Consider the following 21089-nt stretch of genomic DNA (forward strand, 5'->3'; position numbering starts at 1 on the left):
TGCGGAGATGCTTACCGTATTGCAGATGCAGTTCCGGTGCATGTATGAGATCTCTGACTGCCGCGGGCCGCCAAGATCGTCGTGGTGGTGCAGAAACGACGATGAGGCAGCTCCCGGTGGCCTAGATCGCCGTGGTGCCGCAAGGGGAAGAAGATTGGTGGGAGGTGGGGGATGCCGGTGGGTGGGTGGGTGTGGTTGGACCGAAATATGCCCAGGTCACAGGTTTGCATGGCCGTTTGGTGCCCTCTGTTCTAGACTGTAATGCACTAGAGAAATCGAGAAAAAAATGACAGCTGCTAAGTGAGGCGTGTCAAACGGTGATTGGCTAAGTTCCTGTCTCATTAGTTTAAATTAGAATAATTTGGAAAACAGAGCCACTCCCATAAACATTCTTCATAATAGCCAAGGCAAGAAGACATTCGGTACCAAATTACAGATACAGTCACACTGGATCCGATGCAAGAGCTATGACTAACGAGCAAAGTACATCGTGACGAATACAACAAATGCGAAGGCGATGAGCAGCAGAGTGGCCAACAGATTGGCGATGCCAAGCATGGTGTTGAACCTAACGAGGTCCTGTAGCTGACGAGCTCCAAGGAAGCTGCCCCTCTGAGCTACTGTTCTTGGCAAAGCTTGAAAAATTTCTTGGTTGTGTGCTGCTCCGTCCGCAGCTGATTGCTCCACCAGGTACGCTTCGTAACCTTCCTGCCACTCGTAGAACGGGCATTTCCCAGACTGGACAGCAAAAATCGGCCCTGCCGTTAGAACTGGATATGGAGGAATCAGGCCAAAAAAGTTTTAGAAAATTAACAGCTCCGGTGAAGCTCACATCTTTCTTGCAGCACTTGTAGTAGCGGTTCCCCGGCTGGGATCCGCGGGGGCCGCAAATGTTTGTGATGATCCTATCTCTGCAGAATGGGCATGGGATCAGCGGTAGAGCAGGCGGGGTAGTGCGGCGCCTGATGGAGGAGGAAGATGACTCCATTGCCAGAGCTGTTTGGGTGAGGCGGAGGAGTGCAGAGGAAGGAGACGGGCATGAGATGGGAGAACGAGCAAGTGGTGGGGGCCAGCGGTGGAGGTGTGTAGAAATATCTGCTCGGCAACCCGCACCGTTTCCAGACGTTGGTCCATTTCCATCCTTGTTTGGTACATCTCCATCCATATGCATCTGTACTAAACGACGCGGATGAGGACCACAGCTGGACATATTGATCTGACATGTGGACCACCACTGAATATACCCAGGAAAATACGAGATGAAATACGAGCCCATGTGCGAATCTCGATGCGAACCTGTGGTCCACATTCCGGGTGCATATGGACCCGAGAGCCAATGTGGATTTCCGCACCTAAAAGCCAAAGCTTGGGGATGCCCCGGAAGGCATCTCCTCTTTCATCTACTTCTATCGGTAACTTTACTTGGAGCTATATTTTTATTCGTCACATGATATGTTTTTGCTTGGAGCGTCTTGTATGATTTGAGTCTTTATTTTTTAGTTTACCACAATCATCCTTTCTGTACACACCTTTTTTGAGAGCCATACATGATTTGGAATTTGTTAGAATACTCTATGTGCTTCGCTTATATCTTTTGAGTTATGTAGTTTTGCTCTAGTACTTCACTTATATCTTTTCGAGCACGGTGGTGGATTTGTTTTATAGAAACTATTGATCTCTCATGCTTCACTTAGATTATTTTGAGAGTCTTAAATAGCATGGTAATTTGCTTAAAATCCTAATATTCTTGGTATACAAGATCAATAATAAAACTTTCTTATGAGTGTGTTGAATACTATGAGAAGTTCGATGCTTGATAATTGTTTTGAGATATAAAGATGGTGATATTAAAGTTATGCTAGTTGAGTAGTTGTGAATTTGAAGAATACTTGTGTTAAAGTTTGTGATTCCCGTAGCATGCACGTGTGATGAACCGTTATGTGATGAAGTCGGAGCATGATTTATTTTTTGATTGTCTTCCTTATGAGTGGCGGTCGGGGACGAGCGATGGTCTTTTCCTACCAATCTATGCCCTAGGAGCATCCGCGTAATACTTTGCTTTGATAACTTGTAGATTTTTGCAATAAGTATGTGAGTTCTTTATGACTAATGTTGAGTCCATGGATTATACACACTTTCACCCTTCCATCATTGCTAGCTTCTCTAATACTGCGCACCTTTCGCCGGTATCATACACCCACCATATACCTTCCTCAAAACAGCCACCATACCTACCTGTTATGGCATTTCCATAGCCATTCCGAGATATATTGCCATGAAACTTTCCACCGTTCCGTTTATTATGACACACTCCATCATTGTCATATTGCTTAGCATGATCATGTAGTCGACATCGTATTTGTGGCAAAGTCACCATTCATAATTCTTTCATCCATGTCACTCATGAGTCATTGCACATCCCGGTACACCACTAGAGGCATTCATATAGAGTCATATTTTGTTCCAAGTATCGAGTTGTAATTGTTGAGTTGTAAGAAAAATAAAAGTGTGATGATCATCATTATTAGAGCATTGTCCCAGTGAGGAAAGGATGATGGAGACTATGATTCCCCCACAAGTCGGGATGAGACTCCGGACGGAAAAAAGGGGAAAGAAAAATGGCCATAAAAAAAGAAAGAGAAAAGGCCCAAATAAAAAATGAGAGAAAAAGTGAGAAGGGGCAATGTTACTATCCTTTTACCACACTTGTGCTTCAAAGTAGCACCATGATATTCATGATAGAGAGTCTCCTATGTTATTACTTTCATATACTAGTGGGAATTTTTAATTATAGAACTTGGCTTGTATATTCCAATGATGGGCTTCCTCAAAATGCCCTAGGTCTTCATGAGCAAGCAAGTTGGATGCACATCCACTTAGTTTCTTTTTGAGCTTTCATATACTTATAGCTCTAGTGCATCCGTCGCATGGCAATTCCTACTCACTCACATTGATATCTATTGATGGGCATCTCCATAGCCCGTTGATATGCCTAGTTGATGTGAGACTATCTTCTCCCTTTTTGTCTTCTCCACAACCACCATTCTATTCCACCTATAAGTGCTATGTCCATGGCTCATGCTCATGTATTGCGTGAAGATTGAAAAAGTGTCAGGACCCCGATTCCAAGTCACATCGATCTAGCATGTAACACCTCATATCGCTTTGCGGCCTCACGCACGATATTCCCACGGTGTCGCCTTACTATGGCCCGGGACCATTTGCGTCCTTTGTCTCACGTATATGATAGTGTCGCTAGCATCCATATGACAGAGAACCCGGGCCGACATGACTAGTCGTAGTGGCACTAACTTACAGGGACAGGCATACATGAATCAACATCGAGCATGTCGGTCAGCAGCGTGCAAATCCGGGCTGTAGCACTGGGCTAACAGGACTCCGGTGAACCGGGCTATAGCAGGCTAGGCAGGACTCCGGATGTCACCGCATGACATTTCCCCGAAGGGACAGACACAGGAACGAAGTGAATCACATGTCGGCCAGTCAAGTGTTCCGGAGCAGTAGTGCTGGGCTAGCAGGACTCCGGTGAACCGGGCTGTAGCGGATTACTATGGCTCATGGAAGCACAAGACTACATTTCCCCATAAGAGAGGCTACCAAGGATAAACAACTAGGTTGTCGGATCCCACACATACCAATCATTTCAATCATACACACAATATGCTCAATATGTGCAATACAACATGGCATCACAATAAGACTCTACGACTCAAAGTATTTATTCATTAGGCTCCGAGGAGCGAGATAACACAAACATGGGTCTCATGACCCAATATTCAGAGCATACAAGTCAAGCACATGTGGAAGCTTAACATGTCTGAGTACAGACTTCTACAAATGAAAAAGGCTGAGAAGCCTAACTATCTACCAGATCCCGCCGAGGGCACAAGATCGTAGCTGAGGTATCAAACTAAACGTCGAATTCCACACGGAACTACTAGCGAGACTGAAGTCTCTCTGCAAAAACATAAAATAAGCAAACGTTAGTACAAATGTACCCAGCAAGACTTGAAGGAAATATGCCCTAGAGGCAATAATAAAGTTATTATTTATTTCCTTATATCATGATAAATGTTTATTATTCATGCTAGAATTGTATTAACCGGAAACATAATACATGTGTGAATACATAGACAAACTTAGTGTCACTAGTATGCCTCTACTTGACTAGCTCGTTAATCAAAGATGGTTATGTTTCTTAACCATGAACAAAGTGTTGTTATTTGATTAACGAGATCACATCATTAGTTGAATGATCTGATTGACATGACCCCTGTTTTAAATAGCGCGCTATAGCTCCGCTATAGCACGCTATAGCATTTAGAAAAGGTCCCACGCTAAGGTTCTTTTGTCAAAACACAAGAGCAAACATTTTAAATAGCGCGCTATAGCACCGCTATAGCACGCTATAGCATTTAGAAAAGGTCCACCGCTAAGGGTCTTAGCGCGCTATTTAAAACTTTGGACATGACCCATTCCATTAGCTTAGCACCCGATCGTTTAGTATGTTGCTATTGCTTTCTTCATGACTTATACATGTTCCTATGACTATGAGATTATGCAACTCCCGTTTGCCGGAGGAACACTTTGGGTGCTACCAAACGTCACAACGTAACTGGGTGATTATAAAGGAGCATTACAGGTGTCTCCAAAGGTACATGTTGGGTTGGCGTATTTCGAGATTAGGATTTGTCACTCCGATTGTCGGAGAGGTATCTCTGGGCCCTCTCGGTAATGCACATCACATAAGCCTTGCAAGCATTACAACTAATATGTTAGTTGTGAGATGATGTGTTACGGAACGAGTAAAAAGACTTGCCGGTAACGAGATTGAACTAGGTATTGGATACCGACGATCGAATCTCGGGCAAGTAACATACCGATGACAAAGGGAACAACGTAGATGTTATGCGGTCTGACCGATAAAGATCTTCGTAGAATATGTAGGAGCCAATATGGGCATCCAGTTCCCGCTATTGGTTATTGACCGGAGACGTGTCTCGGTCATGTCTACATTGTTCTCGAACCGTAGGGTCCGCACGCTTAACGTTACGATGACAGTTATTATGAGTTTATGCATTTTGATGTACCGAAGGTTATTCGGAGTCCCGGATGTGATCACAGACATGACGAGGAGTCTCGAAATGGTCGAGACATAAAGATTGATATATTGGAAGCCTATGTTTGGATATCGGAAGTGTTCCGGGTGAAATCGGGATTTTACCGGAGTACCGGGAGGTTACCGGAACCCCCCGGGAGCTATATGGGCCTTAGTGGGCCTTAGTGGAAAAGAGAAGGGGCTGCCCAAGATGGGCTGCGCGCCTCCCTCCCTCCCCTAGTCCTATTAGGACAAGGAGAGGTGGCCGGCCCCCCCTCTCTCTTTTCCCCCTCCGCGAATCCTATTCCAACTAGGATTGGGGGGGGGGGGAATCCTACTCCCAGAGGGAGTAGGACTCTCCTGGCGCCACCCTTGGCCGGCCAACCTCCCCCCTCTAGTCCTTTATATACAGAGGCAGGGGCACCTACACACAAGTTGATCCTTGAGATCGTTCCTTAGCCGTGTGCGGTGCCCCCTGCCACCATATTCCACCTCGATCATATTGTAGCGGTGCTTAGGCGAAGCCCTACGACAGTAGAACATCAAGATCGTCACCATGCTGTCGTGCTGACGGAACTCCTCCCCGACGCTTTGCTGGATCGGAGCCCGGGGATCGTCATCGAGCTGTACGTGTGCTAAGAACTCATAGGTGCCGGAGTAACGGTGCTTGGATCGGTCGGATCGGGAAGACGTACGACTACTTCCTCTACGTTGCGTTAACGCTTCCGCAGTCGGTCTGCGTAGGTACGTAGACAACACTCTCCCCTCTCGTTGCTATGCATCACCATGATCTTGCGTGTGCGTAGGATTTTTTTTGAAATTACTGCGTTCCCCAACAAGACTTACATCAGAACTAACTACATATGCATCGGTATCAACAAAGATGTGGTGGAGTTTAACTGCAGCAAGCCAGCTTTGACTCGGTGGCTAACCTGAACTACGACTGCAAGTAACTCTTTTGAGGTGGCGCACACGAGTCCACAAATTCATCATATCAATACTCCACTATGGATCCGCTCCCGTCTCCCTACGAGAACGCCATCCATAGCACTCATGCTTATCTTGCGCATTTTAGAGTATCCACTTTCACTTGTCTATGAACTATGCAAGGGGTCCAAGTTTCCATATTCGAGGAATCCAGCTATTCGAATAGATAATGATAACCCTACAGGGGTGTACTTCTTCACACACGCTCTCGCCACTTATCGCCCTATACACGTCATGTACCTCGGCAACCTTCAAGCGAAAGCTGGGAGAGGGAGTCGGCCACGACCTGACTAACCAACAAGTCTCTAGTCCAGGTTTATCGCCTATTCGGGTTCCATCCGCAAGGAGATCCGTCCGGGGTGTCGCTCACGGCCCCAAACGATGTGTGCAGGGTTCCCAAGCCCACCATCCGGGTGCCACTTGGTACACCGTGCCACTGTGCCTAGTCTGTCCCAAGCCCACCTGTACCGGGTGCCACTTGGTAGACTACTAATACTACCTACAAACACCAGAAACTAGTTGCAACTCCTGGATAGAGATCGAGTTGATTAATAAGCCGAGAGGGGCCGAGTTACCGGAACCCAATGTGTGGTAGTAACTGTTCATGGATCACAAACACAGAACTCAGTTCTTGAGAACGGCTGCAATGAGACAACCCACCATGTACTCCTACATGGCCTCTCACCGCTACCTTTACCAAATCGTGTTCACACACTTAGCTCACACACGGTAGGTCATGTTCATCACCATTCCAATTCATCCCCGATGAATCAGACCTGACTCAACTCTAAGCAGTAGCAGGCATGACAAACAAGCATGAATGAGTAGGCACATCAGGGCTCAAACAACTCCTACTCATGCTACTAGGTTTCATCTATTTACTGTGGCAATGGCAGGTCATGCAGAGGAAAGGGGTTCAACTACCGCAGCATGTAATAGTTGAATCGTTGTTGTCCTAATGCAGTAAAAGAGAGCAGGAGCGAGAGAGTGGGATTGTATCAGAATGAACAAGGGGGTTTTGCTTGCTTGTCACTTCTGAAGATAACATTGAGTCTTCATCAGTGTCAACGATCATAGCATCGGAGCAGCGTCTACCAAGAGGGGACAATTACCAGCAAACAAGGAAAAGCACAATCAATGCAATGCACAATATGATGCATGATCATGACATGACAATATGTTGTGATTTGAGCTAATGCAACTAGTAACAGAAAGGTTTGGGTTGATTTGAACTCAAGGTTCAAATTCAAATTCAAACTATGAATTCAAATAGTGCATTATCATGTTTTGGACTAAACAGTGAGGTTAACTTTCTCAAACATGCATGAAAATGCCATAAACAGATTCCTTGAATTTTTCTGATAATTTTTCATATATAAAACTTTTCATTTGGAGTTATAGATTATTTTCTATGATTTTTCAAAGTTTTGGATATTTTCTGAAATAAATAAATCATTTAAGATTTATTTAAATTCCAAAAAAGTATTACTGTGTCAGCCTGACACCATCATGATGTCAGTAGGTCAACCGGGCATGGTCCAGGTCAAACCTGACCAGTGGGACCCACTGGTCAGTGACCCAGTGAGGTCAACGCCGACGCGTGGGGCCACTGTGGGTTCGGTCAACGGCCACGTCAGCGAGGTCAACACCGACGCGTGGGGCCACTATGTTTAGATTAATTTTAATCTATTTTGTTAGCTGGTAAGTTAGGCAGCGGGGCCCGCACGTCAGTGAGAGTGTGGGTTAATTAGCGGGGTCATTAACTACTAATGACGGTGCCATGTCATCATCGCCGGTGTTATAACCACCGGCGTGAACAGAGCACGACGAGGTTGCTCGTCCAGCCAACTCCGGCGACGAGAGGTCGCGCGGTCGAGCGCGTTGGAAGCGGCACAACGAGGCGCGTCCGTTAGTGGCCTCGGGCGGCGCTGGGGTGGCGTGCAACGGCAAGGACGGCTAGTTGGGCGGCGGCCGGAGTACAGCGTCGATGGGGATAGGGTCTAGGGGACGAAATTAACAGAGAGGAGAGAGGGGAAATGACGACGGCCTCACAGGGAGTAGAACTGGGGCTCAGAGAGCTCGGGGACGACCGGCAGGCGACAGATCGATGGCGGCTCCCTCTGGTGGCCGACGTTGAAGACGAAGACGATGGTGACAAAGCAGCGTGTCCCGAGCTCGCTTGCTTCGGTGTATAGGCCCGCGGCATCTTGGCGGAGCGGTTGGACGGCTAGGGAGGCAAGGGGTGGGCGGTGGCCGCGAGGGCAGCGAGGGGCAGCGACGATGGCGCTCGGCCGGTGAGAGAGAGAGAGCCAGGTGAGGGGAGAGGTTGTGGGTGAGAGAGAGAGGTCAGGGGGTCTCGTGGCATCGGCAGAGGCGAGGGAGGAGCAGGAGGCGGCAAGCAGGAGCTGGCGCAGCTCGGCTGTGCGCTCTCCACGCAGCTGCCTCGCCTTCTGGCAGAAGGTTGAAGAAGGCGCTGCGCTGGCTGGGCTGCATAGTGTTGGGCCGGCTGCACGCCAGGTAAGTTGACCCAGGTATGTCTTCTGCCTTTCCATTTGTTTCTATTTTCTACTTTTGCAATTTGTTTTTGATTTAGCAAAAACACCAAATCATTTCTATAAATCCTGAAATTAATTATGGGCAAAAACTGAACTTTCTCAGTGGCCCTTAGCTATTGCCAGAATTGCTGGAGCATTTAATAATATTCATAACAATTAAATGCCCCAATTCAAATACTTTATGAATTAGTTCAAATATCCAGAATGGCCTAAAAATATTTGCATCATTTTTGGCAGAGGTTTTCACCTTTAACAAAAATAATGAACATTTTCAACAGCATTTTGGATTCATTGAAGATTATTTTAGGCTGAACCTATTTGACTTGATTTGGTGCTAGGGTTTCAACAATCCCCATTTCAACTTTCAAAGAATTTTAGACATGATGCATGGATGGTTGTGCAACTATTTGCAATCAAATTCTAGGGCTGTGACAACTCACCCCCACTAAACAAGAATCTCGCCCCGAGATTCAAGACGTGAGGTAAGAAGACATGGAGGCACAACGCTAACACAAACTTCACGATCCAGGTTGCACCTCATAAGAACGTTGATTCGATCATCATCCTTGTCTTGACATCTTGTTCTGAGAACTCCATCCAGCATGACAACGAGAAGAAAGGGAAAACTCTAGAAGAATCAATCTTCATGAAGATCGAGCAACTGACGATCAACTCACGGAATGAGATGTACAACATCTCTCGAGCTAAGAGACGAAACATACATCCAAAGGGATGGAGTGAAACAGATAACGAAGATTCAAGCTGATAAGCACAATGCCACGCTGAATAAGATGGTGCATGGTTTCAAGATAACGAGGAGTTATCTACCATGATTCGATAATGGCACCTTGGGGAAGGTGACTCACAGAAATATTCCCCTAAGTGGCAAAAGAATTACTTTTGATACAACGACCAATGAAACTCTCTGTACCAACCTAGGGCAATTCAGAACCGATTGTTTGAAGAAGTCGGAAAGAATGGCATACTCAGACTAGAATGGATGATGTGGACTACCTTGTTGAAGACAACGCAAGGGATGATTTTGCTTGCGCGTGCTATCGAGAACTTGAGCATTTCCATATTCATCAAGGTTCTACCAACATCCGTGCTGAGGATCCTGGCAACACAACATACTACCATGATGAATAGTGATGGACGATGCAGATGCAAAGGAAGATAACACCTTCTCAGAGTTCACCTTAGCGAGGCCAAGGGATCAAAATCTGGATGATCGACCAAGAGACATTCAGCACTCCACTTCTAATGTTCTCCTTGATGTGCTAGGTTAACCCATTTATTGATATGGTTTGGTATCTAGGACATCAAGTAAAAGGTCGGACTTCGGGAGCACAAGAATCCATAAGGAATAACTAAGGAAGTAGTATCCTATGAAATCCTTATGGGGAGGTGGCCAACTTCTTCAAGCAAGATACTACAATAATAGGTCTTCCGGTTGGGTGTGTTGGCCACGGGATCCACTCCACCGGTTACCACGAGACCAATATTATAACTCTTGGGAAACGTTCCAACCATCATATCTGCCTGAGATTCAGATCTAGTTGGTAACAGGATATTCCAGACTCATTGAGTCTAGAAGAAAATGAAAGTTTACAACATCAATCAATGAGATGGCGTTGCGAGATTCTCGGGAAATGAACTATGGTAGTAAGCTCCAAAATATGAGCTGGTTCTGCTACAAGCATGTGAACACGCTGTCCTAGACAAGCATGGTCACCTGGTAGTCTTACATTGAAACACTACCGAGTTCAGGGGGAGCCATCAACGAGGATATCAAAGTCCTTGCGTAAGTCTAGCTCTTAAGAAGAAACTTCTTCTCCTTGAACAAATCAATCGGTGGCTTGGTGTGCTAGGGACACATATGGACTGGAGGTAGCGAGCCTATCAAACCATAGAATACTTCGCACATGCATGACTAACTTGGGATGACTCCAAAGGAAGCAAAAACAAGCTTTCTCGAATCCACGGCGGCAACTTGCATCAGATGCACATGAATTAGAGGAAGTCACATCTTTCAACCAGACATATGATTCATGAATGGGACATGAGGGCAAAGCTTATAAAGTTTCCAACACTAGTGTAATGTTCAACATGATTCATGGGGGAAACAAAATGCTGCTGATGGGCTCAACAGCAACTCATCGGAATTCCCATATCACTGGACTTCCACCATCATGTGAACACGGTGATGGCATTGGTCAGACCAAAAGATTTAATGGTGTATGCTCGAGGGATCAACCACGAGTAAGACAAGATTACGAACATCGTTGGTTCTAATTTGATTTGACGATAGCCCACACTCAAATCAAAGGATTGATAAGACAATAGCACCGACAATTGATCACGTGGATCAATCGATGAAGATATTATCTTTCTTCACCACGGTTACAAGATATCCCTTAGGGATGAGCGTGGTAGGACAAGCTTTTATCTTCCAACTCTCCAAGTTGTTGTTAAGCTTAACCAACTAGCTCAGGGGTATCCAACACAGATTCTTGGAGAAAAGGGTGGCTACAAGAAACCAACTTGATCACGAACTCAACATAGCGATCAGGTGACAGCCTGGTGATACCTCCGAGAAGATATTCGGAAAATCACGAACCACCGGTATGTCACTAAGCTCGAGAACAATCTTGCTTTTCAGGGCAAGACTATATGATCAAATAAGCAAGGAATTCAATCCTAACTCCAAGATCGAATAGTGCACCAGAAATAAGGACAAGGTAGCACGATCAATCCTAGAATAGTGATCCGATAACCAACACGCTAAGAATGATAATAATGTCCATAACTACCAAGCAACACAGTTGCTAGGAGTATTGATTTCACACATCATGGTTCACTTGTCGGCATTCCGGTTACAACAACACGGGCCCGAGGAATGAATAATGATGGAGAGAAGTATCACTGTGTCAAGAGTTCATAAGAGGCGGTGCAATTCTCATGACATTCCTGGCATAAAGATGGTAACACTCCAAGGTAGAACAGAGCAAAAGCTGGATTGGCATTTTGATCCGCGAAATACAACTACTTTGACCCAATCCTAGAAGTGGACGAGGTACTGGAGTTTGTTTCTCCTAGTCATTCCGGAATAGAATGGCTTGACGGACCACAAGAATAATAGGCATCGATGAACATGAATGCACAACTATTCCTATCTATCAATTGATAGACAAAGGTCAGAATACAACTAAAGAGAGACAACTCAAAGGAACATATGTTTTTCTGAGTTGTGGACGCATAGATTAGTATGTCGAGCGAAGCTCAACATTTCTTCCAGATAACCCATGCGGAAGGGTAGGATTGGCAGAGTCACAATATGAATGGAGTACTCCTCAAGAGCACCCTGGTTGTAATCTTTTGGTTCAAAGGAACTTCTGCCATGATAGTTCATGGTATTGGAAGAATGAGATACCACGGACCTCGAAGGCTATCACAAAGGTTACTAATATCCTAAAGGTACGAGCAACACTATCAACACGAGGTAAGTAGAGTGAATCTTGGGTCAAGAACCCAGGAGTAGAATACCTACTACTAGATGGCATCACGGGATGCTTTCGAGAATAATGGCCAGAATCATCACACTGGGAATACAAAGCATTGCTAGATTAATGGGTGGTTCTCTAGGATGCTTAGAGTCATAATAATAGCTCAAACATATATGTCGAGGCAATAGAGTATCTCAACTCACCGATTAGTGTGCTTAATCTGGCCCAAAAGGACATCAGGAACGGGATGAAGGGATTTGCAGATGCATCAGATTGTTTGGAAACCTAGGATGACTCGGACAGCATAACGGCTGTAAATGCTCAAAAAAAATTGAGACATCCTGCAAAATGGTGGCATAACCACTCAACATCACAATATCAAGGTTCTGAGGCCATCTATGAACATATGGAAGTAGTATGAACTGAACTGAGGCTTGAACTCAACAATCCTAGGCAACTACGGTTTAGTAACACGTCATCCTGAGAGACAGAGGAGAAGCCTAGTTCTTAACTCCGTAGAAAAGAAGAGGTTGACTCAGATCAGAAGGGCATAAGGTAAAGGAGTAAAAAGAGCCTTACGTTCCCTTCCACAATCAATTCCCTTATATAACTAAAGCATTTCTAGACTCAACTTCGACCAGTATGGCTTGGTAATCCTACAGGCAGTCAGGATCTGATACCAAAGCTGTCAGGACCCCGATTCCAAGTCACATCGATCTAGCATGTAACACCTCATATCGCTTTGCGGCCCCACGCACGATATTCCCACGGGTGTCGCCCTACTATGGCCCGGGACCGTTTGCGTCTTTTGGCTCACGTATATGATAGTGTCGCTAGCATCCATATGACAGAGAACCCGGGCCGACATGACTAGTCGTGAACCCAAAGTGGCACTAACTTACAAGGACATGCATACATGAATCAACATCGAGCATGTCGGTCAACAGCGTGCGAATCCGGGCTGTAGCACTGGGCTAACAGGACTCCGGTGAACCGGGCTGTAGCAGGCTAGGCAGGACTCTAGATGTCACCGCGTGACATTTCCCCGAAGGGACAGACACATGAACAAAGTGAATCACATGCCGGCCAGTCAAGTGTTCCGGAGTACTAGTGCTGGGCTAGCAGGACTCCGGTGAACCGGGCTGTAGCGGACTACTATGGCTCATGGAAGCACAAGACTACATTTCCCCATAAGAGAGGCTACCAAGGATAAACAACTAGGTTGTCGGATCCCACACATACCAAGCATTTCAATCATACACACAATATGCTCAATATGTGCAATACAACATGGCATCACAACAAGACTCTACGACTCAAAGTATTTATTCATTAGGCTCCGAGGAGCGAGATAACACAAACATGGGTCTCATGACCCAACATTCAGAGCATACAAGTCAAGCACATGCAGAAGCTTAACATGTCTGAGTACAGACTTCTACAAATGAAAAAGGCTGAGAAGCCTGACTATCTACCAAATCCCGCCGAGGGCACAAGATCGTAGCTGAGGTATCAAGCTAAACGTCGAAGTCCACACAGAACTACTAGCGAGACTGAAGTCTCTATGCAAAAACATAAAATAAACAAACGTGAGTACAAATGTACCCAGCAAGACTTACATCAGAACTAACTACATATGCATCGGTATCAACAAAGGGGTGGTGGAGTTTAACTGCAGCAAGCCAGCTTTGACTCGGTGGCTAACCTGAACTACGACTGCAAGTAACTCTTTTGAGGTGGCGCACACGAGTCCACAAATTCACCATATCAATACTCCACTATGGATCCGCTCCCGTCTCTCTACGAGAACGCCATCCATAGCACTCACGCTTATCTTGCGCATTTTAGAGTATCCACTTTCACTTGTCTATGAACTATGCAAGGGGTCCAAGTTTCCATATTCGAGGAATCCGGCTATTCGAATAGATAATGATAACCCTACAGGGGTGTACTTCTTCACACACGCTCTTTCCACTTATTGCCCTGTACATGTCATGTACCTCGGCAACCTTCAAGCAGAAGCCGGGCGAGGGAGTCAGCCACGACCTAGCTAACCAACAAGTCTCTAGTCCAGGTTTATCGCCTATTCGGGTTCCATTCGCAAGGAGATCCGGCCGGGGTGTCGCTCACGGCCCCAAACGATGTGTGCAGGGTTCCCAAGCCCACCATCCTGGTGCCACTTGGTACACCATGCCACTGTGCCTAGTCTGTCCCAAGCCCACCTGTACCGGGTGCCACATGGTAGACTACTGACACTACCTACAAACACCAGAAACTAGTTGCAACTCCTGGACAGAGATCGAGTTGATTAATAAGCCGAGAGGGGCCGAGTTACTAGAACCCAATGTGTGGTAGTAACTGTTCATGGATCAGAAACACAGAACTCAGTTCCTAAGAACGGCTGCAATGAGACAACCCACCATGTACTCCTACATGGCCTCTCACCGCTACCTTTACCAAATCGTGTTCACACACGGTAGGACATGTTCATCACCATTCCAATTCATCCCCGATGAATTAGACCTGACTCAACTCAAGCAGTAGCAGGCATGACAAACAAGCATGAATGAGTTGGCACATCAGGGCTCAAACAACTCCTACTCATGCTAGTGGGTTTCATCAATTTACTGTGGAATGACAGGTCATGCAGAGGAAAGGGGTTCAACTACCGCAGCATGTAACAGTTGAATCGTTGTTGTCCTAATGCAGTAAAAGAGAGCAGGAGCGAGAGAGTGGGATTGTATCGGAATGAACAAGGGGGTTTTGCTTGCCTGGCACTTCTGAAGATAACATTGAGTCTTCATCAGTGTCAACAATCATAGCGTCAGAGCAGCGTCTACCGAGAGGGGACAATTACCGGCAAACAAGGAAGAGCACAATCAATGCAATGCACAATATGATGCATGATCATGACATGACAATATGTTGTGATTTGAGCTAATGCAACTAGTAACAGAAAGGTTTGGGTTGATTTGAACTCAAGGTTCAAATTCAAATTCAAACTATGAATTCAAATAGTGCATTATCATGTTTTGGACTAAATAGTGAGGTTAACTTGCTCAAACATGCATGAAAATGCCATAAACATATTCCTTGAATTTTTCTGATAATTTTTCATATATAAAACTTTTCATTTAGAGTTATAGATTATTTTCTATGATTTTTCAAAGTTTTGGATATTTTCTGAAATAAATAAATCATTTAAGATTTATTTAAATTCCAGAAAAGGATTACTGCGTCAGCCTGACACCATCATGACGTCAGCAGGTCAACCGGGCACGGTCCATGTCAAACCTGACCAGTGGGACCCACTGGTCAGTGACCCAGTGACATTTAGTGTCACAGAATGGTGGGTCCGGTCAACGGCCACGTCAGCGAGCTCAACGCCGACGCGTGGGGCCACTGTGTTTAGATTAATTTTAATATATTTTGTTAGCTGGTAAGTTAGACAGCGGGGCCCGCACGTCAGTGAGAGTGTGGGTTAATTAGCAGGGTCATTAACTGCTAATGACGGTGCCACGTCATCATCGTCGGCGTTATAACCACCGGCATAAACAGAGCACGCGAGGTTGCTCGTTCGGCCAACTCCGGCGACGAGAGGTCGCGCGGCCGGGCGCGTTGGAAGCGGCGCAACGAGGCGCGTCCGTTGGTGGCCTCGGGCGTCACTGGGGTGGTGTGCAACGGCGGGGACGACGAGTTGGGCGGTGGCCGGAATACGGCGTCGATGGGGATAGGGTCTAGGGGACGAAATTAACAGAGAGGAGAGAGGGGAAACGATGCGGCCTCACAGGGAGTAGAACTGGGGCTCGGAGAGCTCGAGGACGACCGGCAGGCGATAGATCGATGGCGGCTCCCTTCGGTGGCCGACGTTGAAGACGAAGACGATGGCGACGAAGTAGCATGTCCTAAGCTCGCTTGCTTCGGTGGATAGGCCCGCGGCGTCTTGGCGGAGTGGTTGGACGGCTAGGGAGGCAAGGGGTGGGCGTTGGCCGCGAGGGCAGCGAGGGGCAGCGACGGTGGCGCTCGGCCGGTGAGAGAGAGAGCCAGGTGAGGGGAGAGGTTGCGGGTGAGAGAGAGAGGTCAGGGGGTCTCGTGGCGTTGGCAGAGGCGAGGGGGAAGCAGGAGGCGGCAAGCAGGAGCTGGCGCAGCTCGGCTGTGCGCTCTCCACGCAGCTGCCTCGCCTTCTGGCAGAAGGTTGAAGAAGGCGCTGCGCTGGCTAGGCTGCACAGTGTTGGCCCGGCTGGGTGCCAGGTAAGTTGACCTAGGTAAGTCTTCTGCCTTTCCATTTGTTTCTGTTTTCTACTTTTGCAATTTGTTTTTGATTTAGAAAAAACACCAAATCATTTCTATAAATCCTGAAATTAATTATGGGCAATAACTGAACTTTCTTAGAGGCCCTTAGCTATTTCCAGAATTGCTGGAGCATTTAATAATATTCATAACAATTAAATGCCCCAATTCAAATACTTTATGAATTAGTTCAAATATCTAGAATGGCCTAAAAATATTTGCATCATTTTTGGCAGAGGTTTTCACCTTTAACAAAAATAATGAACATTTTCAAAGGCATTTTGGATTCATTGAAGATTATTTTAGGTTGAACCTATTTGACTTGATCTGGTGCTAGGGTTTCAACAATCCCCATTTCAACTTTCAAGGAATTTTAGACATGATGCATGGATGCTTGTGCAACTATTTGCAATCAAATTCTAGGGTTGTGACAAAAAGTTAGAGAACACCAAAAGTATGAAACAATTTCTTGGCTTGTCATCGGGGTTGTGCATGATTTAAATATTTTGTGTGATGACGATAGAGCATAGCCAGACTATATGATTTTGTAGGGATAACTTTCTTTGGCCATGTTATTTTGAGAAGACATAATTGCTTAGTTAGTATGCTTGAAGTATTATTATTTTTATGTCAATATTAAACTTTTGTCTTGAATCTTTCAGATCTGAATATTCATACCACAATTAAGAAGAATTACATTAAAATTATGCCAAGTAGCACTCCGCATCAAAAGTTCTGTTTTTATCATTTACCTACTCAAGGACGAGCAGGAATTAAGCTTGGGGATGCTTGATACGTCTCCAACGTATCTATAATGTTTGATTGCGCCATGCTATATTATATACTGTTTTGGACATTATTGGGCTTTATTATCCACTTTTATATTATTTTTGGGACTAACCTATTAGCCGGAGGCCCAACCCAGAATTGTTGTTTTTTGCCCGTTTTAGGGTTTCGAAGAAAAGGAATATCAAACGGAGTCCAAACGGAATGAAACCTTCGGAAACGTGATTTTCTCAACGAACAAGACCAAGGAGACTTGGACCCGACGTCAAGACACAAAAGAGGAGGCCACGAGGTAGGGGGGCGCGCCTACCCCCCAGGGGCGCCCTCCACCCTTATGGTCCCCCTGTTGCTCCACCGACGTACTCCTTCCTCCTATATATACCTACGTACCCCCAAATGATCAGATACGGAGCCAAAAACCTAATTCCACTGCCGCAACTTTCTGTATCCACGAGTTCCCATCTTGGGGCCTGTTGCGGAGCTCCGCCGGAGTGGGCATCGATCACGGAGGGCTTCTACATCAACACCATAGCCCCTTCGATGAAGTGTGACTAGTTTACCTCTGACCTACGGGTCCATAGTTATTAGCTAGATGGCCTCTTCTCTCTTTTTGGATCTCAATACAATGTTCTCCCCCTCTCTTGTGGAGAACTATTCGATATAATCTTCTTTTTGCGGTGTGTTTGTTGAGATCGATGAATTGTGGGTTTATGATCAAGTCTATCTATGAACAATATTTGAATCTTCTCTGAGTTCTTTTATGTATGATTGGTTATCTTTGCAAGTCTATTCGAATTATCAGTATGGTTTGGCCTACTAGATTGATCTTTCTTGCAATGGGAGAAGTGCTTAGCTTTGGGTTCAATCTTGCGGTGTCCTTTCCCAGTGACAGTAGGGGCAGCAAGGCACGTATTGTATTGTTGCCATCGAGGATATCAAGATGGGGTTTTCATCATATTGCATGAGTTTATCCCTCTACATCATGTCATCTTGCTTAAGGCGTTACTCTGTTTTTAACTTAATACTCTAGATGCATGCTGGATAGCGGTCGATGAGTGGAGTAATAGTAGTAGATGCAGGCAGGAGTCGGTCTACTTGTCTCGGATGTGATGCCTATATACATGATCATACCTAGATATTCTCATAACTATGCTCAATTCTATCAATTGCTCAACAGTAATTTGTTCACCCATCGTAGAAAACTTATGCTCTCGAGAGAAGCCACTAGTGAAACCTATGGCCCCCGGGTCTATCTTTATCATATTAATCTCCTACTAATTAGTTAGTTCCTTTGCTTTTTACTTTGCCTTTATTTTACTGTGAATCTTTATCACAAAAATACCAAAAAAATATCTTATCATATCTATCAGATCTCACTCTCGTAAGTGGCCGTGTAGGGATTGACAACCCCTATTCGCGTTGGTTGTGAGGATTTATTTGTTTTGTGTGCAGGTACGAGGGACTCGCGCGTAGCCTCCTACTGTATTGATAACTTGGTTCTCAAAAACTAAGGGAAATACTTACGCTACTTTGCTGCATCATCCCTTCCTCTTCGGGGAAACCAACGCAGTGCTCAAGAGGTAGCACGCACAAAAATATATACTATTGAGTGATTCCAGTGAGTGCTTTATCATCTCTTGTGGGACTACATGAATAAGATTTTTTTTCTCAGGTTGGTACTAGCCAAGGCCTTCATCAATATTGGTAAATTGTATAGGTGCACTAGTTCGGCGAAGAGATGGTGATACAAGTGCAATATGGATGGTAGATATAGGTTTTTGTAATCTGAAAATATGAAAACAGCAAGGTAACTAATGATAAAAGTGAGCGAAAACGGTATTGCAGTGCTAGGAAACAAGGCCTGGGGTTCATACTTTCACTAGTGCAAGTTCTCTCAACAATAATAACATAATTGGATCATATAACTATCCCTCAACATGCAACAAAGAGTCACTCCAAAGTCACTAATAGCGGAGAACAAATGAAGAGATTATTGTAGGGTACGAAACCACCTCAAAGTTATCCTTTCTGATCGATCTATTCAAGAGTCCGTAGTAAAATAACACGAATCTATTCCTTCCGTTCAATCTATCCTAGAGTTCGTACTAGAATAACACCTTAAGACACAAATCAACCAAAACCCTAATGTCACCTAGATACTCCAATGTCACCTCAAGTATCCGTGGGTATGATTATACGATATGCATCACACTCAGATTCATCTATTCAACCAACACAAAGAACTTCAAAGAGTGCCCCAAAGTTTCTACCTGAGAGTCAAGACGAAAACGTGTGCCAACCCCTATTCATAAGTTCACGAAGTCACGGAACCCCCAAGTTGATCACCAATACATACATCAAGTCGATCATGTGATATCCCATTGTCACTACAGATAAGCACGTGCAAGACATACATCAAGTGTTCTCAAATCCTTAAAGACACAATCCAATAAGATAACTTCAAAGGGAAAACTCAATACATTACAAGAGAGTAAAGGGGGAGAAACATCTTAAGATCCAACTATAGTAGCAAAGCTCGCGATACATCAAGATCGTTCCGAATCAAGAACATGAGAGAGAGAGAGAGAGACATCAAACACATAGCTACTGGTACATACCCTCAGCCCCGAGGGTGAACTACTCCCTCCTCGTCATGGAGAGTGTCGGGATGATGAAGATGACCACCGGACAGGGATTCCCCCCTTCGGCAGGGTACCGGAACGGCTCTAGATTGGTTTTCAGTGGCTATACAGGCCTGCAGCGGCGGAACTCCCGACCTAGGTTTCTTTCTGGAAGTTTGGGTATATATAAGAGGTGTTGGAGTCGGGAACAAGTCAGGAGGGTCCCCAACCACGAGGTAGGGGGCGCGCCCAGGGGGTAGGGCGCGCCCCCACCCTCGTGGTGGCCTCGGGACTCTTCTGGCCCATCTCCGATACTCCATGGGCTTCTTCTAGTCCAAAAATGATCTCCGTGAAATTTCAGGTCAATTGGACTCCATTTGGTTTTCCTTTTCTGCGATACTCAAAAACAAGGAAAAGACAAAAAAACTGGCACTGGGCTCTAGGTTAATAGGTTAGTCCCAAAAATCATATAAAATAGCATATAAAACATCCTAGATGGATAATATAATAGCATGGAACAATCAAAAATTATAGATACGTTGGAGACGTATCAAGTATCCCCAAGCTTAATTCCTGCTCATCCTCGAGTAGGTAAATGATAAAAACAGAATTTTTGATGTGGACTGCTACCAAAAATATTCATCAATGTAATCTTCTCTATTCTGGAAAGAATATTTAGATCCATAAGATTCAAGACAAAAGTTTAATATTGACATAAAAATAATAATACTTCAAGCATACTAACAAAGCAATCATGTCTTCTCAAAATAACATGGCCAAAGAAAGCTATCCCTACAAAATCATATAGTCTGGCTATGCTCTATCTTCATCACACAAAATATTTAAATCATGCACAACTCCGATGACAAGCCAAGCAATTGTTTCATACTATTGATGTTCTCAAACTTTTTCAATCTTCACGCAATACATGAGCGTGAGCCATGGATATAGCACTAAAGGTGGAATAGAATGGTGGTTGTGGAGAAGAAAAAAAGGAGAAGATAGTATCACATCAACTAGGCGTATCAATGGGCTATGGAGATGCCCATCAATAGATATCAATGTGAGTGAGTAGGGATTGCCATGCAACGGATGCATTAGAGCTATAAGTGTATGAAAGCTCAAAAAGAAACTAAGTGGGTGTGCATCCAACTCGCTTGCTCACGAAGACCTAGGGCATTTTAAGGAAGCCCATCATTGGAATATAATAGCCAAGTTCTATAAT

General features: G+C 45.1%; 1 protein-coding gene across 1 annotated transcript; it reads right to left on the reverse strand.

Moving 5' to 3' along the window:
- Nucleotides 1-357: 357 nt before the first annotated feature.
- Nucleotides 358-1063, reverse strand: LOC119328828. The gene is made up of 2 exons (XM_037601821.1): nucleotides 833-1063; nucleotides 358-738 (listed from the first exon to the last, which is right to left on the reverse strand). Exons 1-2 carry the CDS (start codon nucleotides 986-988, stop codon nucleotides 472-474), a joined length of 423 nt encoding a protein of 140 aa, XP_037457718.1. The 5' UTR covers nucleotides 989-1063; the 3' UTR covers nucleotides 358-471.
- Nucleotides 1064-21089: the final 20026 nt, after the last annotated feature.

Source organism: Triticum dicoccoides, chromosome 7A (genome assembly GCF_002162155.2).
Source record: "Triticum dicoccoides isolate Atlit2015 ecotype Zavitan chromosome 7A, WEW_v2.0, whole genome shotgun sequence".
Classification (NCBI taxonomy): Eukaryota; Viridiplantae; Streptophyta; class Magnoliopsida; order Poales; family Poaceae; genus Triticum; species Triticum dicoccoides.

Excerpts from the sequence above, each read along its gene's own strand:
- LOC119328828 (XM_037601821.1), bottom strand. The coding sequence starts at position 988 with ATGGAGTCATCTTCCTCCTCCATCAGGCGCCGCACTACCCCGCCTGCT. Across the intron at positions 739-832 it reads ACAAGTGCTGCAAGAAAGAT|TCTGGGAAATGCCCGTTCTA; the intron begins GTGAGCTTCACC and ends TTTGCTGTCCAG.